This window comes from Humulus lupulus, chromosome 3 (genome assembly GCF_963169125.1).
Source record: "Humulus lupulus chromosome 3, drHumLupu1.1, whole genome shotgun sequence".
In the NCBI taxonomy this organism is placed as follows: Eukaryota; Viridiplantae; Streptophyta; class Magnoliopsida; order Rosales; family Cannabaceae; genus Humulus; species Humulus lupulus.
In genome coordinates, this window is record NC_084795.1 from 30,032,957 (window position 1) to 30,059,617 (window position 26,661).

General features: G+C 40.2%; 1 protein-coding gene across 1 annotated transcript; it reads right to left on the reverse strand.

Annotated features, from left to right (window-relative positions):
- Nucleotides 1-3,863: 3,863 nt before the first annotated feature.
- Nucleotides 3,864-25,461, reverse strand: LOC133823846 (uncharacterized). Its single transcript, XM_062256696.1, has 3 exons — nt 25,084-25,461; nt 24,888-24,964; nt 3,864-4,323 (listed from the first exon to the last, which is right to left on the reverse strand). The coding sequence occupies exons 1-3, from the start codon at nt 25,459-25,461 to the stop codon at nt 3,864-3,866; spliced, it is 915 nt and encodes a 304-aa protein (XP_062112680.1).
- Nucleotides 25,462-26,661: the final 1,200 nt, after the last annotated feature.

Genomic DNA, 26,661 nt, shown 5'->3' on the forward strand with positions numbered 1-26,661 from the left:
TCTTTTAACCCTGACTTGATGGTTGACTTTAGGAATACATTTTTATTCAAATGACTTGATTAGCAAGTCTTGCATCATTTCAAATACACAGTGTAACGGTCTTGGTTATGCAGGGCGTTACAATCTGCATATGGTATTTTGTGATTTTTGTGTAGGAGATGAAGTTCGGGTTAGGGACAACCTGACGAATGGACTATCTATCAAATGCAATTACTAAAATTTATTGACTAAGCCATTATCTAGAATAAAAAGAAATCAAATCTATGGAATTCAATCAAAAGAGTTCCAAATACATTAAAATCCATGAATAGAAAGACAAACCTCCCTAACAGCGCAATGGAGAAGAAGGGTATCCCAGGCGTCGATCAAGGTTAAATTGGGATCTAATTTCACAACGTACAAAAACCCTTGTTCAGATCCATTCCCTTGCTTCATAAAATTAACTATCCACTCTATTATAAAATAAAAAATGAAAATGAAAAGCAAAACTCACAGGCAATGATCACTTACAGAAGGCATGACGTAGCAATTATGTACCCATGAAATATAGGTCATCGATTACAAGATCAATGGTTAAGAAAATGATTGATCGGTGCAGTTGTTCCGTACGACCGCACAGTAGAAGCACCTATATTTATATATCAAAACCATAAGTTGATCAGGAATTAAATTCCTGTAGTAATCTACACAAAAGGGAAAATCAAAGACTGGTAGCCACTCAAAAACTTCCACTAATAAAACTATTGTAGTATAATAAGATTCTTCTCAAGCATAAAATTAGAGATCATTATCAACATCAACAACTCCACCTAAGAGTAAATTTTAACATAAATTATAGGAAAATTTACATGTGGTACTGTTTTTTCTATTTTATTTACAATAATCACATTACTTATTTTATTTACAAAATTTACCATTTTTTATACCATATTTTAAAGAGAAATTTACATAAATATGGAGAAAATAAACATACTTTCTATATTTATGGGAAAAAATAATTATGCAAAGATGATAAGTTTTGAATTTTTTTTTTTAAAATATGTTAATTCCATAAAATATAAAAAATAGATTACCATAATCATAAATACACAAAATTCTCTCATTTCTCTCCCTCACGACATCTCTCTCTCTTTCTCCTTTATTCTTCTCTCCTCTCCCATTTGGTTCTCTCATCTCAGCCCTCCACCAGCGATGCTACCTCCGCCCCCGCCCCCGCCCCCGCCCCCGCCCCCAATGACGAAGATGCACCTCCGCCCCCTCCCCTGATTGCGATGCACCTCCGCCCCTCTAGCTCTTCTTCTTCTTCTTCTTCTTCTTCTTCTTCTTCTTCTTTTTCTTCTTCTTCTTCTTCTTCTTCTTCTTCAGATCTAGTTTTATTTTTATTCTATTTGTTCTTCTTCTTCTTTTTCATATCTGGTTTTGCCATTTCAAATTTTATTTTGCACTTCATAGTTAACTTTTTTTTACCTCTAAACATAACTGTAACCGGTTACAGTCACGATCTGTTATGATTTCTGGGTTTTTTTTTTTTTCCAGATCTGTTTAAGTAACTGGGTACAATGGCGTCTGATTCTTTTTATTCATATCTGATTTTTTTTAGATCTAGTTGTAACCAGTATAATATCGATTAATTTAGATTTTTTTGTTCAAATCTGAATCTATAACCAGTTACGATTATGACTAGTTTAGCTTTTTTGTTTATGATCTTATTTGTTTCCAAATCTGGCAAAGTAACCGGTTACCATCGCAACTGGTTCTTTTTTTCATATCCATTTTGTTTTTCAGACCTAACTGTAACCAGTTACCTCCACGATCAATTTAGATTATTTTTTTCATAATATTTTTTTCCAAATCTCACTAAATAACCAGTTACAATTCAATTGATATTTTGATAATGGTAAAAATCTAAAAAAATCAAAATTATTTTTATAGTTGTAACTAGTTACTACAACACCACTTAAAAATATTTTTATCCACACATCACTAAAAAAACTGACATTGGCACAGGATTACTATCACAAAAAAAAAATCAAAGTTGTTTTGATAGTGGTAACCAGTTAATGCGGATAAAATGTTGATTGAAGAAGATAAAAAATGGAAGAAAAGAAGAAGAAATGAGAATAAAATGTATGGTGATGAAGGTCTTAGATTTTTTTCTTCAAAGAATTATGTAATTTTTTTTTTTGTTTGTAAAATATGAAAGATAAAAAATAAAACAAATAGATTAAAATTATTTAAATAATCTCAAAACATATCAAAACTAACTACTAAAAATGTATTAAAGATAAAATATGGTATACAAATAAAATTTTATAAATATATGGGGAAAAAAGCTCCCATAAAAATGTAAACAAAAAAAATATGCCATAAAAAACTTAAGGAAAAAAACTGTCATATTTTTCAAACATTAAGAAAAAATCCCTGTTATCCAGATTTCCGGATAGCGTTTAGATCGATATCCTCAGGGAAGCAGAATTACCAATGTCTCTCACGGTAGGTGACCAGAGCTCGCGTATGGACAGAAAGGCTTCGCCTCTCCCGTTTAGTGTCCAGATTACTCTTTCAAAGAAAACACGACACGGAAACTCGTCAACTCTCTCGGACTCCCGAAGAGGTATCCTTCGGGGAAGCTCCTTCCAGGAGAAGCCCTTCAAGTGGTCTTCGCGGAAACAGTTCCGTGCCTCGCACGGAACAAGACTAAGCGGTCGAGTCATGGAGGAGGCATATTTGGAATGATATCCACCTGACACAGGATCCCGCCTGACACGCCCGACAGGTCAAAGCCGCACACATCCCAGCACGCCTAAGGGTACCTTTTCGCCTACTGTTCCGCTGACAACTTGGAAAAGACAACTGACTTTGTGTATTCCCCATACTTTCACGTAAATATACCCACATAGAGTCTTGTAGCCATGCTACTACAGTAATTGTATCCCCTATTTATGGCTGGTGTAATTAAGACTCATGGACGTAGAGAAAAACCCTAATCCAAAACCCTAGCTATAAAGACCCCCTCATTTTACAATAAGGAGGACGGCCAACAGATCACATAGCAAAAACTCTACAAAAATCTCTCTAGCTTCATCTTCTTCAAGAGAACCCGAGAGAAACACTGTGAGTGTGTGAAGTTCTTGTACACCAGCCATCTTACTGTAATCCTTTCCAAGTATAATAACATCGACTCGTGGACTAGGGCTTGTTAACGCCTGAACCACGTAAAAACACTGTTTGTTTAGTTACATTTCAGCACTTCTACAGTTCTTATCTTTTTATTATTCTATTTGTATTCGTTTCCGAAAAACTCGGTAAACAATCCCATATATGGTGTAATTTCCTCTATTTTAAACTTTATTCTACTGTTTTTATTTCTTCACTAATTCATTATCTATTACTACACTTTGTCTCCCCTACCTACTTTCCTTTTTCTTTTTGTCGTCTTCATTCTCTCTCCTCTCCCTACGTGCATTACCTACTTTTCTTTTTCTATTTTTCGTTCTTTTTTTTCTCCATTCTTTTTTTTTTTTTGTCTTTTATGAATTTTTGGAATGTGTTTTTCTTTTATTTGCTTAGACAAAAATTCATAATAAAGAACTAAAATGTGTATTTTTTATTATAATTTGAAAGAACTTCTAAGTTTCTTTTGTGTTTAATTAATAAAAGAAACATTATTATTTACATATAAATTACATTAGTGACTAAAAAGCGTATTAAAATTTTTTTATTAAAAAAAGTTACTATATAGTATACTAAAAGTAACTTTTGATGATATGTTATATTTTATTGTAACTTATTAGTTTCTAAAACAAGTTTGAAGGTAACATAAAAGTATCTTAAATAATAAGACACTATTATTATCTTATATTTTAGCCTCGGTTTTTGGAACGAGCTTTCTTTTGGGGGTTTGTTTTTCCCACAAGATCGACCATTTTGGCTTTTCCTTTCTCATGAGCAAGATTTGACGAGCCAGCTCCGGGATGCGGGGATGGTCCCAAAGGAGGAATAGGGCTAGCGTCATTGGGTCCGCCAGTCCTGATAGGTGGAACAGACGGTTGCATTCCTGGAGGAGGATTGGCTGCCAATCCTTGGGCAACAATAAAGGCCTGAAAGGCTAGGAGGGACTCTTGCATTTGGCGGGTAGCCTCTTTTTGTTCAGCTATCCTGGCTTCTTGATCCAGGACATGTTGCCTCAGGCGGACCCCCTCTGGATCTTCCTGTACAGGATCCATGTCCTTCTCATCATGGTCAACGAGGTTTTCAACCTCGTTATCCTCATATTCCCCTTCATCTTCCTCGTAATAGCCTTCATCATAGTCACCCCCATCCCTGAAAGTCTAGGAATCGTTGAGCAGAGGCCTCTGATAAGGCGTATCCTTGGGTTGGTCTCAAGGAAACTGTTGATTGGGCAATGGTTCTCCATTGTCTTGTTGTTGCTGGTGAGCAGGATCAAACACGGTATGCCTAGTGTTCACCATTTTCGTAGATGATAGAGATTTATTCAAGCTTCCTTCTGCTCTCAATCAAAGCACCAAAATGTTTACCGAGCTTTTTAGAAAATGGAAATATATTAAGAAGTAAGAGCTGAAAAGAAAGAATTAGAGATGAACATTCACAATTTTTATGTGGTTGGGGCGTTAATGCGCCTTAGTCCACAAGTCAATAGTATTAGGCTTTAGAGTGTTTTTGACAATGGAGTTTTCTACTAGTTTTAGTAGAGTATTTGCTTACAAAAGAAAATCTAGGATCCCCGCTACAGTGCACAACTGGCCCTATTTATAGGCAGTCAAACACATTGGTCTTGGGCCGAACTAATCTGGGCCCAATAGAGATATAATTACAGTTTGCTCGCTAATGGAGCCATAATACAAAGAATGTTACGTAGTAAGATGTAGTTAATCTGGGCCCATTGGGCTGGCTTAGGTGTGGCCAAGCATTACAGTAGCCCATTATACATTAGCACGGACTGGTCCGCGTGGGCTTCTAAGGGATATTGGGGACATGATCTGTCAGAGTAGTGGCAATACTGTTTCCTAGGAACAATGTATGTTCCATGCATACCCTCTTCTGCAGGTTAGTTGAGGAGACCAACAACCGAATTTCATGGGGACAGGTCAACATCAGGGAAAGCTAGGCTTGCCCTATTTGGAAGTCTGATCCGGGTTCGTTTACTAATGTCTCGGTTCACTTACCGAAGTCCTGGTTCGTTCACTGGGACTCGGGTTCATTTGCCAAGATGGACATCGTGACACTGAGTATCTCCCATGGATCCTTGATAAGGTCTGTCTCCATTGACCAGTTAGTTTGCTACCTCAATTGGCATCCAAGAAGATATAGGTTGGTTGGGGCCGGGAAGATGGTCGAGCCGCATCTTAATCCCGGTTCCTTCATTATGCTCGTGCCCATTGAATGTTGTTGGGCTCGATGGTGCTTAGGATATTTGGGGGTTCCTCCTTCCCCATTCACTAGGTTTAGGATGGACCCGGACCTCTTAAGAGGGCCCCACGAACCCATTGGGTCATGTGATGTGTCATGGTGGAAAATAGGGATAACAATAACCTAAAAAAGATTAATTAGTACTTTAAGATGAAAAAGTTTCAACAAATAAATTTGGAGGTAACCAAAATATATCCGAATTAAAATGCTCTAAAAATAAATATATTTGTGAAAAAGTAACCAATTGGTATCTTATTGCAATTATAAGTAACCAAAATGTGAAAGCTCAGAAAAAGGAGAAATTCTAGATTTCGGGAATGTTTCCAATTCAGGTGTATTATTTTTGAAATCTGGTATTTTTTTTATGATGTGACAAAGCATTTTTGTAAATAATTTTTTTTACGTGATTTTTGTAATTATTTTATGTTATATAATTATAAATATCCCTAAATTATATACAACTTATAGCCAATACTTATTCTAAGCAAGGATGTCTCGTTACCCTTCTTGCCTTTCCCAATGCTTTTGGGATGTTTTGGTTGTGACACCGCATTTGCTTTGTAAGTCTCTCCATTAGAACCCTCCATAAGTTTATCTCTACATATCGATTCCTCTTCGATTCGAATATGCTTTTGGATTTCCTCCAAAGAATAATTCTCATTTTTATGAAGGATTCTTTTCCTATAGCTCTTCCAAGTTGGTAGTAATTTAGTCACTATAGCACCAACTTGAAAGGCCTCGGGAAGCTCAATCTTCAAAACTTTCACTTTGTTAACAATTACTTGCAATTCATGTATTTAAGGAAGAATAGGTTTATCACCAAAAAAAACTTGAAATCAAAATATTGAAATATCAAAAACTTTTTGGTACCTTCTTCTTCCGCCTTGAATTTTGTCTCAAGTGCATCCCATATCTCATTTGTCGATTTGGACTCGGTGTAGAGATCATAGAGCCTATCGGAAAGGGCGTTGAGGATATGACCCCTACAAAGGAGATTGTCCTCCTCCCTCTTCCTTCTTTTCTCCACCTCCTCAGGAGTGTCCTTGTCGAATGGCGTTGGGAGAGGTTCTAAAGTGGACTCTAGAATGTAGGCGATCTTGAGAGTGGTCAAAAGGAATCTCACTTTGTCTTGTCATCTAGTGAAATTGGACCCATCAAACCTATCCAACCTCACTAGGTCTTGATTCATAATCTTGATAGTCTCACCTTCCATTGAAACAAACAAAGGGTAAGCTTTTGAATGTTAGGAAAATGTAATTTGCCTCAATGGAAATTGGTATGAAAATTACAACTCTAGATTGATTAAATAGTGTTACAACTCTATAACTAAAAATACAAATAAATAAGAGAAGGATTGGAAGAAGAGAATGGTGAAATACAACTCTAAGAAAAATGATACAAATAAAGTAAAAAGTTTGTAACAAAAGAAATAAAAGGATTACAACTCTAAACAAAAATACAAGTAAATAGAACAAGAATAATGAGAAGAAAAGCAATATAACAAAAACAAAAACCAAGAAACTCTCACTCACACATCCAAAGTGAAGAGTTTTGGGGATCACCAACTTGAACAATGTTTGAAACCTTTGTCCAAAAACTTATTTCCCCCTAATTCAAGCACTAAGGGATCTCTCACAGATTTTGGAAATGCTTTCTGGAATAATCAAGCATTTAGGTGTTTTCTAGCCAAGTGCTCTAATGGATAGAAAAGTTGTGTCTTACAAGTGAGCAATAGGCTCCTATTTATAGAGTTTAGAGACAACTTTTAAATTTCAAATTCCACAAATCCCCATGGTTGATACCAATGATTAATTGGATGTTTATGGAATTAAAAATGAGATTTGGGAGTTATTTGGGTTTTTGAGCCATTCAAAAAGGTTGGAAAAACTGAAAAATGTTGGTTAGTTTTGCACCTGCGGCCGCAGCCAGGAGCATCAGTGCCCGCGACAACTAGTCTCTATTCCTCAGGCCGCGACCACTGACCAATTTCAGCACACAAAAATGTTATGTTTTTCCAAACGGTTTTGATCCACTCCCAATTGATTTTGTAACCCCAAAACACATTATTGGGTATAAAATCATATCTCTAACAACCATTTCACATATGGCTTTAAGAAATTCATCTCAATATTGTGTAACATCAAATCTACACAATAATGGGCAATATTTGGAAGTTACAAATTTGTGACTGAATTTGTAACACCAAATATGTTACATATTTGGATATTCACACATATCTAAATATTGCAACTCTCTATTATATGTTACAATATGTGACACTCTTTGTCACATTTATTTAATCTAAAATATTATATTATAAAATAATATAATATTACATTATATTATATTATGAAATAATATAACAACCTCTACATGGTGAGTGCTACGACGGGTCGATGTCAGCCCGGTGATCACCTCTCCAGCGGTCTGTGCGTACAAGAAAAGGGGGAAAGGAAGAGGTGAGAGCACCAAACAGTGTTGGTCAGTGTATACGTCTTGTATTGTACCGACCAGTACAAATGACGAATTGTGGGAAGCACCGAATAGCAAATGAAGTAGATGAATGAACAAGAAATGCTGAGGAAACAAAAAAAATTCAAAAAAAATTCAAGAACTGTTCTTCAAGAACACCAAACACAAATCAATCAAAATGGGGCATCGTGAGGCGGATTTTCACGAAATCAAAGGCTAATGCAAGCAACCCATTCCTGGAACTACGCAAAACATTCAGTCAAACCTGGATTCAAGCAACACGCAAATACTACCGAAATATCTTCTCAATAAACCACCTACGGCTACAGTCAAGAACGCAGAGAAAGAAAAATAAATTATCATACACAATGCCAAGTTAAATAAAGAAGTTTGGAAAACTTACTTCCTGCAGGAGTATAGCGCAAGAAACGTGTTCGTGGTGTGAAGATCGGGAGACGCAGAGGTCTAGGCACGAGCTAGCTCTCGAACAGACTGGGATGAGAAGGTTTAGGGTATTTTTTAGGTTGGCTCTGGTTTGGATGAAGTAAAGAAGGAGGTGAAAAGAGGAGAAATTGTAACGCCCTGGTTACCCCAGAACAGTTACGGTGAACCAGAAATTTAACTCGCTACCCGAGTCCTTTGGTTAAAAACGTGCTTCTAAGTGTTATTAACAGGCTAAGGTAGAAAATCAATCAAAAGGAAATGATATATTTTATTTAGAACATAAAACTGTTCATGGGCCCATAAAAAATATTTACAACTCAAAATGGTCATTACTGTTTCAAATTTACAACCCGCCGACCTAAGCGGCGAAAATAGGGTAAACCCCCTAGTTCCTCTGAGAACTCCTTGGTCGTGGTGGTCAAGCGGCCGGATATGTACACAGCATCACCTAAGCTCTCCACTCAAGGCTGGGTGAGCTTCTCTTTCCCTTTACCTGCACCACATAACACCCATGAGCTAAAGCCCAGCAAGAAAAGACAATATAGCATGAATATAATATCAACAATGATCATAATAATCATTCAGGACTTTCAGTCCAAAACAGATGAGTGACAGTTGAAAAGTCACTAAGGTGGGTTCCGTTCCCTCTAGCCATGTGACGATAGGGTCACTGGGGCTTTACAAATAAGTGAACCTTTCACTAGCTTAAATAGGATAGGTGCTTGATGACTAGTCACCAACATAACCTACCTCATGACCATAGAGTCATAACCATGGGATTCCACTCCCTAGCCATGTGACAAGCAGTCACCTAGGCCTTAGGCCCTGGCTCTGAGTAACTAGCTTAGACTAGTCAAGCGCTTCTAAGTTTCATCGACCTTAGGGTCGGTCTAGCATTAATGCTCTAGAGTCATTCAACGCTGATATCGATTAGATCTAATCTTTTATCGGCCTTGCGTTCAGGACGCTTATGCCGTTTCTGACTCTCAGGTCAGTAATATGCTATCAGTGTCATCCTTGACTAATCAGTGTCATACACAAGTAAGCAAGCTATGCTAAGCATTTAATATGCAATCAATGTCCACCTTTATCAACCAACATGCCTCAACAACAATCATGCATGTCATATACACAGGGTGTAGTTTTCTTACCTCTGATTTGAGCGAGAATGAATAAAAGAACGACCCTTGAGAACGATTTGACTTTTAGCCCTTTAGCGGTCACCTAGTCATAACCAAATATGGGAAACCATCAATAAAATGAACAACAAGGGTTCCCAAACCATGATCTAGCCTCCGGGACATCAATCCCCACCAATCCAGGTAGTAGGAACAATCCCGAGGCCTAAAACCCAGTTCCTGGTGTCAAAACACTCAAACGGCCTCAAAACTACCTAAGAGCCGCGACCCTAGCACCTTGAGTCGCGGCCCCTAGCCACACCAAGAGCAAGGGCCGCGGCGCCCAGCAAGGCCAAAACCTCCACAGCTGCTTCTTCGAGCTTGGGTCGCGGCGCCCAAGAGCAGGGCCGCGACCCCCCACCCAGAACCAGCCATAAACCCGATTTCCTTCATCCCAAACTCTCCAAAAACATACCTAAACACCTCCAAATCCAAAAATCAAAGTTCCCAAGCTTCCCAATTATCCAAAACCATCAAATCCCGAGGCTCAAACGAACCAAAAACTCAACGATTCACAAAATCCTATTCAAAGCTTAGAAACTGTAAATACTCAAAACTTAAAAACTTAGATTACCTTTGATTGGGTTGTTTCTCGTCAAATCCTTCGGTCAAGAAGCTTCTAATCTTTCCTAGGATCTCTATGCCTCGATCCTCGCTTGATTCCGACTCCTAGAACTCGAGATTTCTTCGAAAATGCCTCGAACGGTAAAAGGAACTAACGCGAAGAGAGAAAGTGTTTTCTAACGTACGATTTTATCTGACAAGCTACTTCAAGCTTAAGTAACCTCAAACAAAACCTAGTGCTCGGGGTCCCAAAAACACCCCCGGGGACATTATAGTCAAAAATTCCAGAATTTCCTCCTGATCTCAATAACTCTCAATTTATCATCAAATAACATTCTCATTACTCAATATCCCAATAAATGACCCCGTTATGACAAAACCGCTAAGACCATCTCATGCCGAATAGCTCGAATATATCTCCATATTAATGGGATCTCATCCATAACTCACATTCTGCACCAAAATACACAAATATGCCCTCAACGGGCCAAATTATCAAAACACCCTAATAATCAAATGTGGACCCACATGCATGCATATAACATCATATTATAATATAATTCACATAAACATGCACATTATCATTTAATGGTATAATTAAACAATTATGGCCCTCCCAGCCTACTAATCCAGCCATTAAACCGAATTAGGGATTTTGGGGCATTACAGAAATGGTTGGGCACCCCTATTTATAGGCAAAATGAGGTGAGCTTCACCCTGCCAAAATTTAATGCGTCCGTCCACTCAGCAACCTCTTTAGCTGCTGCCAGCCTGCCTCTCTCACCAATCACGTCTCCTCAACCGCTTCACATGCCAGCCCATTCTTCAATAGCTGCACAACCGTCAGTACAGTTTTTAAGAGAGGCCATCATGACACTTTATGGTTCCAAAAAGAGGCGGGAAAGAGTGAAAATTCATTTCTTGGAAACCTGAAGAAATACAAAGGCTATTAACTATAGCAGATGCTATGCGACATAGCAAGGAGCATATACCCCTAACTAGACTGGACGTGGTGGTCCCCAGAAGAAAGTTTCGATGCTACTTAGCACCATTGCAAACTTGGGGGGAAAATGTTATCCCAAAAATTGACATATCTGACGTGGCACTAAGCTTGGACACATGGAGTAGACTGGGTAGACTACCCAACAGGCTGGTCGGTGTATACCTACGGGGTATACGACAAGTTACTGCTTGGCAGGGTAAGCAGTTTACAGATAGTAAACACTTCCCAAGACCTACACCAAGGCATAGCATTGAATCTCTTACAATGGGTACTTAGTAAGGAAATTTGTTAAGCAAATGACAGTGAAAGATGCTCAGAAAGCCTACGTCCATGGTGGCTACAACCTTCCCAATCTTGAGGGGAAGCCCTTCTAACACTGCTCAGCGGAATACCACCAGAAGCTCAGCTGATTGATATGCTGGATAGCGAAACCTGGTCGACGAGAAGAGGTTACACTCACCGTTAGCACTCCACAAGAATTGCCCAACCACCCTCAAGGGGCGCCTAACAGCCCTGAAGACTCGGTCCAGCCTCCTTACAAATAGGATTGTAACTACCTGCGAGAATAATGAGATATTTCCACCATCAGTTACGCCGTGTGCAGCCCCTGGGCCAACAGATAATTATAAATACAAACCCTCCACCATAGAGGAGGGGGTTCACAAACTTGCCTACCGACCAGTATTTAGAAACATACCGGACAACTTATTTTCATACCTAGCAGTGCTTCTGCCTTATTGTGTTGTCTTCTACACATAGAAATTCACTTGTAATACCTTGTGATATTGTGTAAACTGCAAATCCAAGAGGAAGTAAGTTATTACCAATTATTGGGGTTGAACCTCTATAAATCTCGGTTTTTTATTATTTATTGCTCATTATTGTTAGGTTTTTGGCTCATTTATTATTCATTGATTGTTCTACTGAAAGCTCTCAAATTAATTATTTTGATTTTGTATCGGTTGGTTAAAAAATCCGTGAACAATATAATATACAATATAATGATATAAAAATATAGACGAGAATGAGAGAGTAAATTCGATTTTTGTGTGTATATATCCTGGCACTTTGAAACTTATAAAGAATTGACCAAATTCTTTATTCAACTTTACATATTATCTTTTTGTGTTAAAGTTGGTTTATTAAGCCACAATAATTAAAGACAAAAGATAAGATGTGATGGTCATTAAGTGAAAATGTTAGACGAATCTACTAAAATGAGTTATAGGCTCTTAGTCTATTAGTAAGATATAAGATCGGTTGCCTTCTTGTCTTATAAGTCACTTCAACTTGGTGAGTGTAAGAACCATTCTAAACTAATTACTTTGTAAAACATTGCTCATTTCATATTTATTAGAAAAATATTATTTTTGAAAAAAGTTCAGTGGAGCATGTGTTTTTTTCAAATAAGTGATTGATCATTGTATTTTGTTAAATGACAATTTAGACTTTGTATTTTACAAAATGAATCAAAATAGTATCTTATACAAAATTTTGGTAAAAAAAATCAAATATAATTATTGTTATCCAAAAAACAGGCACGAATGACGTGGCATGTGATTTCTGGACACGTGGCTGACACCTGGCAGAATTCTGCTGGGGTATCAACCAGTAAAGACATTGCAAGCAAGAGGCAGTTGGAGTTTACCTGCGACCAGTATGGTCGCAGGTTCCGCGTGTCTCACAATAATTTTATAAAGATCTTAGTCAATCCCGAGAATGACTCCCATGATTTTCTGAGTATCCGATTATTTAGGAAAGAATATCTGTAACAAATTAATGTAATCCCCCTTTGAGCCTATAAATAGAGAAAGATAGCTCAAGGAAGGGACCTTTTGACTTTTTAATTATGCGAGTTTAGAGTTATCATATTTGAGAGATTGTTTTGTTCTTCAGAAGTTGGTGAAACTCATTGAACCCTAGTTCTTTGATCACTCCTTTGAATACTATATCTATAAAAGTTCAAGTGGACGTAGGTCATTACCAGATTCTGGGGCCGAACCACTATAAACTCTTGTCTTCTCTATTGTTTTTATCATCACATTCGTTTCAACGTATTTGTCCACATCAAGCATAATTGACTCCGTGTCAGTTGGCCAAAATCAGGGTCAACATTCTGGTGCTTTCATTGAGAGCTTGAAACTGTATCGTTGAAATATCAATGGCAAAAACTACCAAGAAAACTGGACAGGCGGCTGGCGCTGTACCATCTCACCCGCCTCCTCCTCCTCCAAGCGTGACTGAGGATGAGCCACATTTGGAATTCGAAGAGGAAGAAATGGATTCCGAGAAGTTGAGGAATACCCTGGGGGTATTGCAGGATGAACTGGCCAATCTGAGGGTCAGCCAGGAAAGTGCAGCCGAAATCATGGCCGGCAGCAACAGGAAATTGAACGGCAGCGCCTGGAACTGAGTGAAAGACAGGTGAAGATGGACCGTTGCCAGAGGGAGGCCATGGCAGCCCTCGAAGCAGCCCTACAAATGGCTAGGAACCAGGTTGCACCTGCCTCGCAGCCTGATCAACCTACGAATGGGCCGCCACAAAGGGGTCTTAATCATAGCCCGCCTATCCAGCCCTCGAGCCCCTAAAGGCCTGAGCAGCCACCGGTGCCTCAGGAAGATGTCTCGCTGAGGGACCCTGAGGCACAACCTCCATCCCAAAATGGTCGCGGCTATCCCCCGCAACAAAGGCAGAATAGGGTCGGGCAGCCTTCTCGCAGTCCTAGACGTCATAGGGGCGACGAGCCAACCCTCCGAGCAGAGGACAGCGTCCTCCTGGTAACAGAAGGAACTCAGAGTCAGGCTCTGCGGTCCGAGGCCCCCCACGGCATGATAATGCACGGGGACCTACCGACCAACGCAGGCCACCCTCTGACGCTCAGGAGGTTCCAGCCCGGGAAGGCAACCGAGGGAACAGTCGACCCCATCATAGCCAATCAAGATTCAGAGATGGCCATGGTTATAACAAAGCTGACTCAGGCAGAGGAAACGCCGGTCAGAGGAATGAAGAAAGAGGTGGAGGCAGAAGTCTGCCACCTAGGGATAACCAACCCGAAAGACGGGACGCTGGGGGGAAGCCTAGACAAAATAACGTTTTCAACCGGCTCGGAGCTAGCGAGCAGCGGAGGAGAGACGAGGATTTAAGAGACGTACTCAACGATCGCCAGGAGCGGCACAACGAGTACGTCCCCCCAGCACCAGAGGCCCCGACGATTCCTGGCGCCGTGCAGGCCCAGATAGTTGCCCTCAACCAGGCAGTGCAGCAGCTGGTCGGGGGAAGAACATCTTATATCGACCACGATAGGAGAAAGGGCACTCCTTTCGTCCAGAGGATAGCTATGGCAGAAACTCCTAGCAAGTTTAAGATGCCTACGCTTCCGAACTTCGACGGGTATGGTGACCCAGTATCTCACGTCAACAAGTTTGAGATACAAATGGACATTCAGAAAGTGTCCGAAGATGCTCGGTGCAGGATCTTCCCTACAACACTTTCTGATGCCGCACAGGAGTGGTTTTTCAAATTCCTTCCTGCTAGTATAGTTTCCTGGGAAATGTTCGTGAAGGAATTTTACGGACAGTTTTATGCGGGTCGTGTGCACCCGACTGAGGCAAATTAGCTGGTCGAAATACGCCAGCAAGATGGAGAGCCACTGAAGGACTACGTCCAGCGTTTTATACGAGCAGCTGCTAGGGCGAAAACAGTGGGAGACAAAGGCAAGATGATGGGCATAACCGCAGGGGTTAAGCACCGCACACCTCTTTGGGACAGCCTCAGAAAACATGGGGTCAGAACTACCCAGGAATTTTTAGATCGAGCTGATCGATATATCAAGCTCGAGGATTCCATCGCCAATGAAGGGAAGCCCCCAGGCAAGGACAAGGGGACAGCCGAGCCTGCCAAAGCCGCCAATGGGTCGAAGCCCAACGACAACGGCAAAGGCAACGGGAACGGCAATGGCAATGGCAAGAATGGGGGGAAAAGGGCGCACAATGAGCCTTCCACCTCTGACAATAAACGAGCCAAGGGTAATCGTTATGAACCTCGGTTCACTAACTACATTGCCCTTGTTGAGTCTCGGGGAGAGGTTTATCAGGCTACGAGTTCCAGTGTGCCTTATAAGAAACCTGCTCCCATTCGAAAGGATATTTCGAGAAGAGATACTACCAAGTTCTGCCATTATCATAACGACTACGGACATGATACCAACGAATGCAACCAGCTGAAGGATGAGATCGAGTTCCTTATTAGACAAGGACACTTGAGAAGGTATATACGAGCCTTGGGAAATTCCCAACGAGAAGCTCCAGGTGGCAAAGAGCAAGAGCCCACACGCCAACGCTCGCCACCTTTGCAGCTTGATCTCGTAATTGGCACATTGTTAACCATCTGTGGAGGCCCGTACCTCTCGGGAAACAGTGGAAAGGCCAAAGAATGATATGCTCGGACTCTGCGCCACGACCTGGACATCGAGATGATGACTGTGGACGACCACACGCCAAAAAAGGTGTAACGACCTCCTTTCTTAACATACATATATATAGTGTAAAACCAAAGTTTAACCTGAATATAACAATACTGAAATTCTGAATTTACAAAAAACTTTATTAAACAATACATAACTAATGTTCATAACCTCAAACCATACAATACTCACAACTAAATAAAAACTTTATCTTACAATCAAATCTTAATACTTTTATAAATAATTTTCGTGGCGTTACTACACCTTAATGTAGAAATGAAGATGTATCCAACCGATAAATTTAAAAGCTTTATGTCAATTACAACGTTCATGAAATACTTTTAAAGCTTTAAGTAAATTATAAAGTTCACAAAATACTTTTAATGAAATATAATTATAAAATCAAGTTTCTCGTTTATTTATAAAATAGCATAGCAGAACTCAACTCCCTTCAGGTCAGCCCCATATGTACAGTCATGTTGGCTCCACGTATACTCATCAACAATTTATATTTGGGGCCTCTTACCTACAATACAAAACATTATCTGATGAGCTAAGGCTCAGTAAGCAGAATAACTACCTCATATGCATTAAAATAAACGTGCAACATGCTATGTATTTTCTTTCTTTCTTTCACTTTCCTTTCTTTTGGGCCCTAGAGGATGCTGCTGCCGGCCTTACATAGGGAATCACATTCCCACCTGAACATAAACATGATAATAGGGAATTTCTCCCTCATAAACATTCATTATATAGGGAAGTACATCTCCCTCCTTACATTTTTGGGACGTAGGTCTCCCAAGCAGCACCTCTACTTTAACGCTTTCAATAACTTATTTGTGAACATTAAGCGTGCTTATGCATAAGAAATATAACATTCTTAAAAAGAACTTATGCATAACAACATGGCAGGATAACATATGAAGCATATAAATGCACATAAGACACATAAAAGACTTGTATTGTAGATGAGGATTCTACTTACCTTGCGTCTTGATAAAACACCCGAAATTGTTAGCTTCCTGATAAAAACACAAACTATTAACTTACATAACATCTACATGATGTAATTTTAGTTTATAATTGTTGTTATTCTATTTTTCTTTTATTCTTATTTTATTGTTTATTTTATGTCCAGGCATATGGTCATACTATAATTGTCCATGGCAAGATCCCGGTCTAAAAGTCATGGTCATGGTCATGGTCATACGGAAATGTCCAGGTCATAGTATCAGTCCATAATAATAGGGAATAAGGTCATATACTAAAAGTCCATATAGTCCAAAGTATGTGACCATAGTCTATATAAGTTTAGTATTATAAAGATACATAAAAAAATAGTTTATATTTCAATTTTGGCATTGTAAAATATGACGACATGGTAAAATAATCCATATATAAATTTTAGCATTTTAATGGCATAGTAAAGTAATCTATATAAATTTTGGCATTATAATGGCATGGTAACATAATCCATATATAAATTTTGGCATTATAGTAAAATAATCTATATATAATTTTTTGGTATTATAACGACATAGTAAAATAATCTATATATAACTTTTGGCATTATAACGGCATAATAAATTAATCTATATATAAATTTTGGCATTATAACGGCATAGTAAAATAATCTATATATAAATTTTGGCATTATAACGGCATAGTAAAATAATCTATATATAAATTTTAGCATTATAACGGCATAGTAAAATAATCTATACATATATAATAACTAAATAACTGAAAAGAAAGGCTCGGGAAAGAGCTTACCTAAAAGTTTTTCGTAGGCTAGCGTTTCAGACAGAACTTCGCCTAGATCTTCAAGGTTTAGAACTTTAGAAGGGTGTTAAGAAGATTTTTGGGTTGAGTAAGAGAAAGAAAATGAGGATTTTGTGATTCAAGATGAGTTTTGGAAGGGCTATTTATAGGAAAATTTTGGGTTACTATGCTAATAAAATATTAAAAATATCAAGCATAGTGGAATAATAAAATATTCAAAATATAAACATGGTGGTTTGCTAAAGTCATCATTATATCACTACTGCATCATCATGTGGGAACCATGGGGTGGACCCCGCTGTGGGACCCACTATGAATAGTACCCGATGAATAGTAAAAAAATGAAAATTTCCCAATCTTCTTATATTACTTAGTTTAACATTTTTTTACTCACAAACTTTTCTGAAAATGTTTCTCTAACACCCATAAATTAATTATTCTCACCTGTTGGTTACTTCAACAACTTAGAATTGTTAAAATCCCATAATAGAAAACAACTATATCCCCAACGGTCAGGATCACTATTCACCAACGGTCATAAACGGCTAGTTTTTGTCCTATAAATACTTGTTCCTTCAACCATTTACTTGCACAACTTCTTCATATCTTAACCTTCTAGATAAAATTCATCATCAAATCATGAATTTCTCTTTATTTTTCATAACTTTAGTGATTGTTTGCTTGTATTTAGCATCATTCTATGGGTATTATACTAATGAAATGCCCATGAATGTTATAGTTGCATATTCATTAGTTATTCTTCCACTTTACTTAATAGCTCTAACATTCAGTTAGCATTGTAATGCACTCAAAAGTATGAATAAAAATATCTTCTCTTATTTTTCATAATTGTTGTAATGTATTGGTAAAAAGAAATGGGAGTTACAAAAGGCTCGGTCAGAAGAGGGCGAAATAACCTTCTCTGATAACGACGCCCAACATGTCCGGTTCCCACATTCCGATCTGCTAGTCGTGGATGTCCAAATGGCCAATATAATGGTGAAAAGAGTGCTAGTTGACACAGGAAGTTCAGTGAAGATCCTGTATAAATCTTCGCTGGAGCGCATGAAGTTGTCCGTTAAAGACTTAGAGCCCTGCAACCAAACAATATACGGCTTCTCTGGTGAGAGACTCGCCCCGGCGGGGTCAATCAGACTTCCAGTGATAGCAGGTACAGCGCCTGCTACCAGGACATTACTCACTACTTTCATAGTAGTCGATTGTCCTTCGGCGTACAATGCGGTCATTGGAAGGCCTATACTGGTTGATCTTCAAGCCGTCACCTCAGTATGGCACTTAGCAATGAAATTACTGACAGACGCAGGGGTAGGACGCGTGTTGGGAAATCAGAAGGAAGCCAGGGAGTGCTACAATGCCTCAGTCACGAAGGCGAAGAAGGGAACGTCAAAAAGCACTCCCCCAGATAGGTTGCAGATGGCTATTGAAACACAAGCCCAATCCGATGATGGAGTCACCAAATAGGGTGTTGCCCAAAGAGAGGATAGGGATTTAGATCCTCGCTTTGGGGATTTTGAGGAAAATGTTGGACCCGTCGAGGACCTGGAAGAGGTCCAATTTGACGAAGAAGACTCGACCAGAGTCGTGAAGGTCGGGAAAAACTTAGAACCATCCACGAAGCATGCACTGGTGGAGTTTTTGCGGAAGAACCAGGAAGTCTTTGCCTGGTCGCACAAAGACATGGTTGGGATAGATCCTGCAGTTATCAGCCATGTCTTGAACATAGACAAGAGTTTTCCACCCGTGCAACAGAAAAGAAGGCTGCTCGATAAGGATCGATCAAGAGCCTTAAAAGAAGAAGTTGAAAGATTAAAGGAGAATGGGTTCATTAGGGTGGCATTTTATCCATCGTGGGTCTCTAATCCAGTGCTGGTTCCCAAGCCTAACGGCAAATGGCGAACCTGTGTGGATTTCACATACCTCAATAAAGCCTGCCCGAAAGATTGCTTCCCACTCCCAAGGATCGACCAGCTGGTCGATGCGACTGCAGGACATGAGATCCTCTCCTTCATGGATGCATACTCAGGTTACAATCAGATTAGTGTGCATCCCCCTGACGAGGATCACACCAGCTTTCGGACCGATACGGGATTATACTGTTATAAAGTGATGCCTTTCGGACTGAAAAACGCAGGTGCGACTTACCAGCGATTGGTTAACCACATGTTTAAGGAGTTGATCGGAGTAAACATGGAGGTGTATGTGGACGACATGCTGGTAAAGTCAAAAAAAGTAGAAGGACATGTGAAGGATTTACAAGGATGTTTCGATGTATTGAACAAGTACCAGATGAAACTAAATCCTCTCAAATGTTCCTTTGGAGTTGGATCAGGGAAATTTTTGGGGTTCATCATTAATTCAAGAGGAATCGAGGCCAACCCCGACAAAATAAAAGCCCTGATCGACATGAAATCGCCTGAGAAGATCAAGGATGTACAAAGTTTAACTGGGAGAATTGCCGCCCTAAGTAGATTTATTTCCAAGTCAACGGATAAATGCGTCCCTTTCTTCAATCTACTTAGGGGCAACAAGAAGTTTGAATGGACGGGAGACTGCGAACAGGCTTTTCAGGCCTTAAAAGCCCATATGGCACAGCCTCCTATTTTATCAAAGCCTATCGAAGGAGAAACTTTGTTCATCTACCTGGCGGTCACCAAAGTTGCTGCTAGTGCGGTACTAGTACGAGAGGAAGAAGGCGTACAAAAGGCGGTTTACTATGTAAGAAAAAGGCTAATTGGAGCAGAACTGAGGTATCCTCCCATCGAGAGGTTAGCTTATTGTTTAATCTTGGCCTCAAGGAAGCTACGTCCTTACTTCCAAGCCCATCCCATTACAATCTTAACTGACCAGCCTCTTCGGCAAGTTCTCCAAAAACCAGAGGCGGCTGGGCGTTTATTAAAATGGGCAGTCAAAATAGGGCAGTTCGATATTACATATTCACCGCGAGCAGCAGTAAAAGGACAAGTCTTGGCTGATCTTATTGCAGAATTCATCGAGCTCCCAAACAACGAGCGGTGCAAAAAACCTAGTGCGCCTGAGCCCCAAGATGAAGCTCCTTCGTGGAAGTTATTCTCGGATGGATCATCCAACGAATCTCACGCGGGAGCAGGAGTGATTTTGATAACGCCAGAAGGGCATCGATTTCATTGCGCCATTAGGTTCGACTTCACAGCGTCGAATAATGAAGCCGAATACGAAGCACTCCTCGCTAGATTAAGAATGGCAAAAGACATGAGTATAAAGGTGCTGGATATTTACAGTGATTCACAGCTGGTAGTGAATCAGGTTCTAGGGGAATATCAAGCACGAGGCCTCAAAATGGTGGCCTACTTGAACAAAACTAAAGATCTGTTGGCCCAGTTCAAGAAGTATACCCTCCAGCAAATACCTCGAGATCAAAATTCGAATGCAGATGCCTTAGCCAAACTCGCAAGCGCAAAAGATGCTGACACTTTGAATATTGTGCCAGTAGGAAGATTGAGCGAGCCAAGCATACGAGCAAATGAAACCAGTATGGAAATCCGGATGGGAGACACATGGATGGCACCTTACTTGGAATATCTTACAAATGGTGTACTACCGGCAGATAGGAACAAAGCCAGAACTCTTCAAAGGCAGGCTGCTAGGTATATACTGGTCGATGGTGTTCTATACCGTAGAGGATATTCCATGCCACTGCTCAGATGTATTACACCAGAGAAAGCTAAGGAGTTGATGAGGGAAGTACATGAAGGCTTCTGCGGGGATCACGCTGGGGGGCAAAGTTTGGCGAAAAAGATTCTGAGGCAGGGTTATTTCTGACTGACTATGAACGAAGACTCAATAGAGTTTGTGTGAAAATGCGACAAGTGTTAGAGATTTTCCAAGATCTCGCGCGCAGCTCCCAACGAGTTAAAGCAAATGCAGAGTCCTTGGCCTTTCGCAGTATGGGGTATAGACTTGATTGGATCCCTGCCAACGGGAAAAGGCGGAGTGAAGTACGCAGTTGTAGCAGTCGACTACTTCACCAAATGGGCCGAAGCTGAGCCACTCGCTACCATAACGACCAAGAAAGTTCTTGACTTTGTCATCAAGAACATTGTTTGTCGATATGGTTTGCCTCAAAAAATTGTCTCAGACAACGGCACCCAGTTCGACAGTGACTTATTCACAGACTTCTGCGAAAGACACGGGATCATTAAAAGCTTTTCTTTAGTCGCGCATCCACAAGAAAATGGGCAGGTCGAAGCAGTGAATAAAATGCTTAAGGACACCCTGAAGAAAAGACTTGAAGACGCTGAAGGAGCATGGCCAGAACAGTTGCTTGAAGTACTCTGGTCGTATAGAACTTCTCATCGAACAGCGACAGGACATACCCCATTTTCCTTGGCGTACGGGTATGAAGCTATGTTACCTGTCGAGTTAGATCCCCCCTCACACCGACGCATTACGTACGACCAGAGCCAGAATAGCCAACTGATGATGGAGTCCCTAGACTCAATTGAGGAGATACGAGAAAGAGCCCAACTCCGAGCTGCTGCGTACCAGCAAAAGGTCGCCCGGTCTTTTAACTCAAAGGTGAAAGAAAGGAAATTCAACGTCGGTGACCTAGTGCTGTGATAACTCTATGGTATAGAGTTATTTTTATTAACTTTAAACTGAATTTTGGTGAAAAGAGTAATGAATGTGATGTTATTTGTAAGTTTGATTAGTTTTTATCTTTCTTTTCTAGTTAGTGCACTAATTTAGGAGTCTTTTAAGTTTTTAGTATTAAATGTAATTAATTAATTAATTTTGTGTGCTTTGTGGTTTAGGAAAGGAATTTTTGAATCGCTAAGGGAAAGAAAGGAATCCGAGGCAAAAAGGGAACACTAAGCTGGAAATGTTGCTCAAATGCTGGAGAACGAAATGATATAGCATTTCTGGGTACTGGGGAATGACGTGGATAAAATACCAGCTGGCCTTTCTTCATTTAACTCAGCGCTTATGTGGCAGTCACTTAAAAGATAGGTCAGCTGGCTGATGTGGAGTGGACTAGTGGACCAAGGAGAAGGAAATGGGCTTTCTAATTAGGGTAAAGAGGAGAGAATGGTACCCTAGAGAGGAGGCAACTAAGTACCAGCCACCATCACATTGATTACAACATATAGGAGCTGCCATTAACGTGGGAGAAAAAGTTGCAGAAAAAAAAGAGCATGAAGAAGAAGAAGAAAAAGAAGGAAACACAAGGAATTGAATGAGGAAGATAAGGACAAGAAGATCCAACCTACAACACCATCACTCTAGGCTTTGTTCTCTTTTCTTCCTTTCTTCTCTATTTTGTATTTTCTTATTTTGCATAGCTATTCTAGCACTCATGGATATTAATTTTCTATTTTGGTTTATGTTTGCTACTTTAGTTATGAGCTAAACTTTTTGAGACTTGAATGGTTAAAAACCCCTTTTGACATGTATTTTAAATTTGAATGCATTACTTAAGCTAAATTGTCATTGTTCATTCAAGTGAGCTTCATGTTCATTTACTATTGTTGTTTGGAAATTAATGGCAGGTTATTAAGCTGGATTTAATACTGGAAAGGTTAAATCTAGTAGTTGGTACTTGAATGATGTAAGAGAACACCCATTTTCTAGGTTGTTCTTAGTAAGTAGAATATGAGTATTTTACTACCTTGCATAATTTTGAGAATTGATGCTTAAATTATGTTCTTGAATCTGATTTAATATAGGAATATATTGGGTTAGATGATAGAACTTATTTCATGAGTTTTGGAAAAATCTCATGGGCTTGTAAGGAATTCTAGTTAACTCTGTGCGTTTTGCTGAAGTAATGCTGTAACAACTGGGCAGATAAAACATAGGGGGGATTTAGCTATTCAAGTCTATCATTCCATAGATACTTTTTCTTGCAGTTAATTTTCCAGCGGTTGTAGCAATATTTTAATCTTGATTCCAGTTTAATCATTTTATTTTAGTTCACAACATCCAATCTATTTATTTTCTTAAAATTCCAAATTATTAAATAATTGGTTTTACATTAAATTTTACTTGCAATCCCTGTGGAGACGATCTTACTTATCACTTTATTACTTGTTTGACGATTGCGTATACTTGCGTATATTAATTTTCACAACATGCTGCGACGAGTTTTCTTAAATACCCGCGACCCCACTGTTGGAGTGCTCGGACCAAACTGGGAGGGACCTTACCAGATTGAAGAAGTCCTTCATCCGGGCACATACAAACTTGCACGCTTAAATGGAGATCTCGTTCCACGCTATTGGAACGGTGAACACCTGCGCAAGTACTACCAATAAACAGTCCTTTTTAAAGGACTGGCTTGTATTAATCTTTACTCTTTACAAGTTTCGAAAAAGGGTTAGCCACGTTGTATGACTAATCGCTTATAAGTGTAAGATCTTTCTAAGATCACTCGTAAAGACATGTTTAGTCCATTTTTAATACGAGATTATAAGGGACTGTGCGCAGCCAGTCATTCTTGCCAACCTTTGTAAATTTATTTTTACAAGTATTTGTTCATTACGTGTATTGTTTTGCTGTATTATAAGTGTTATGTTTACTATCGAGCAGTAATGTTCGCACAGGTCGTGGTCAAGGCAAGTGACCAAGGACCTAAAAGCTCCTTGATCACTTGGGGGGCATACAAGGTACATCGATAGCAAAGCATACCAAAAGGTATGTAAACACATGAACAAAATGAGTGAAAGCATGCTACGGTACTTAGAGTATTTTTCAAAATTTATATTTGGCTAAATCAAGCCAAAGTACTATGCTAAGTTCGGTCATACGAACAGACGTTATAATAAATAAAAATATTATAATATCAAAAGGCATTCTTTTACCCCGCGAGCAATACTGCTCAGATGTAATTGTTCAAGTAAAAGGAAAGTTTGCTGCCCACGTAGCAAATTTTAAAAAAATAAATTTTAGTCTTTACATCACGACCCGAGGGTCGTGTATTTAAAGAAAAGAGAAAAATAATAAAAACTTCAAGGAGCTTGGGGAGCAGGAAAATATGTTGGAGTAGTTTCTTCAGTGGTACCTCCTTCGGCTTCTCCTCCCTCCATTTCAGCGGCTAGCTAGATGATTGGGGAGGCAGGAACCCTTGCTCTTTCTTCATCAGCAGCTAACCGAGCAGCACAGCGTGCTAGCTCAGCATTTTTAGCCTCTTCTGGAAGGTAGCTGAAGTCGGCACCTTGGTTGTGTCTCCAAAAGTTGTAGAAGCACCAAAGTGTCGCATTCTTGTACCTCTCCAGATCTTTAGCATTGGTAAGCTTCAGCTGCTCCACCTGGCTCTCAAAAATAGCTATGGTCTTGTCCTTAGCAAGGAGCTCCTCCTTAAGTCTCTTGACTTCACGATATTGGACTCGATTGGAGTCTTGATACTCGTCCCTTTGCTTCTTCAGAGATGCCTTAGCTGCTTCAGTCTCCGCCAATTTTGCCACCAAGGCATCCTTCTGCTGAGTAACCACCTCCAACTCCCCAGCATGTCGAGCCTCTACAGCCTGAAGCTCCTCGATGGCCTTCGCTTAAAACCCCTCGATAGCTTTCACTCGAGACTGCTCGATGCTAGCAATGGCGCGGGTACGCGCAGCAGTTGCAGTCAGCATGGCCTACAATCAAAGGATAAAAGTTAGAATCTATTACAAGGAAGAAAAAACAAAAGCCAAAGAAGGAAAAAAATGCTTACACTGGCTATTTCGTTTAGAGCCCTGTTAAGGATCTAGTCGACCCCCATATTCTCCGCCTCAGCCATCGCCTCCTTGCAACGGTCGTGCTTCAGGATATGTGCAAGGCGATCCTTTGCTGATTGCAAGGCGCGGTGTGAAAGTTTGGTCCCAGGAACTTCGGCTTGCTGGGACTGCTCTTTCGTGACTGCAGGCGTGGGATTCGTAGCAGCGGGTGGAGCCTCCTTCTCAGCAGGAGCAGAAGGCTGGGCAGAAGCTTGCCTAGAAGGCATGTCCTTGGAAGGATCATCTGTTCGACCCTTCTTGGCCAGGGGTCCTTGGCTTGATTCGCCATTGTGCCTCCTGGATGATTTCTGTCGAACCAGGGGAACTTCTTCTTCCTCCTGAGCCTGATACAGATCGAAAACGTTGGGAGTAGTCATCTCTGCGTATAAAGAAAAATATGCAGACAGTAAGATAAAGGTGGATGAAAATTCATGGTAAAATAGAAAAGAGGTCATAAAGTTTTATACCCGAGCTACAACTACTGGTCGCTATACTACTGACTCTATTAGTCATACACTTACTATCTCGCACGAAGAAGTCTGGCCCTAGATTTGGAGTATACGTAAAATTGTCATCCCCGTCAAACAAATGACAGGGAATTGGCAAGCAATTTAAAAGCAAGATAACAATACCGTTTTCGTCTGAGGATTCATCCAGGTCTATGACAGATTCTGTTGCCTTTTGTTTCCCCTTGCCTTGGGGCGCAGAAGGCTTTTCTGCTGAAGGAACGCCAGTGGGTTCCCTGATCGTAACCCCCGTTGGTCTCCTTCTATGAGGAGACGCCGGATTGCTGCTCGGGATCCCCCTCGGCTGTGGCTTCTGCCACCACGGGTCCTCTTGTTTCATGGCGAGGAGCCAGGAGGCCAGATGACCTCAGATTTTCATCAATGACTAGGGAGTTAACGCTTTTTTCAATGTCTGCCATCTTGGCCAGTGCGTTGGACCTCAACACCATGTCTGGTGTTGGGTTCGAACGTAACCATGGTCCTGAAAGCCACAATATACTTTAGAGAAGCGCAGAAGAATGTGCTAAGGAAAAGTATCAACCAGTGAAAGTAACATTTACCTCCTCGAGCGAAGGCCAGGTTGTTCGTCGTCATGTCTGGCGTGAGAAAATACTCTCTACTGTATTGCCCCATGTTAGAAATGAAAGTAGTCTCACTCAGGAACGTTCGATTTGTTTCCTAGTGACAAAAATGAAAGAAGCCCGTCCCATATTGTTGAGGGTTGGACTTAAGGTCAAAAAGGAAATTGACCTCATGGGGGGTAGGTTCTGGCCATTTTTTTAGCTTATAGAGGATATAGAGTGCGGCCAGCATTCTATATCCATTTGGAGTAATTTGAAAGGGGGCAACACCGAAATAGTTGGCGACCCCCTGATAGAAAGGATGTAGAGGGAGGATGGCCCCCGCCTCTATGTGGTACCTGGACCAAGCGCTATAGGCACCCCCTGGCAGGTTAGCTCTTTGGTCAGCAGCAGGGATTGTAAGGTTAACCCCTGTAAGAGGATACTTCCTGCGATAATTGGCAAGCATCCGGGGAGTCACTTGGCTGGTAGGGGAGAGATACCACTCGAC

Coding starts and splice junctions, on each gene's coding strand:
- LOC133823846 (XM_062256696.1), bottom strand. CDS start 25,461: ATGACTACTCCCAACGTTTTCGATCTGTATCAGGCTCAGGAGGAAGAA. Junction 24,965..25,083: donor CTGAGGCGGAGAATATGGGG/GTCGACTAGATC, acceptor CTTTGATTGTAG/GCCATGCTGACTGCAACTGC. Junction 4,324..24,887: donor CGAGTGAAAGCTATCGAGGG/GTTTTAAGCGAA, acceptor CTAGACTTTCAG/GGATGGGGGTGACTATGATG.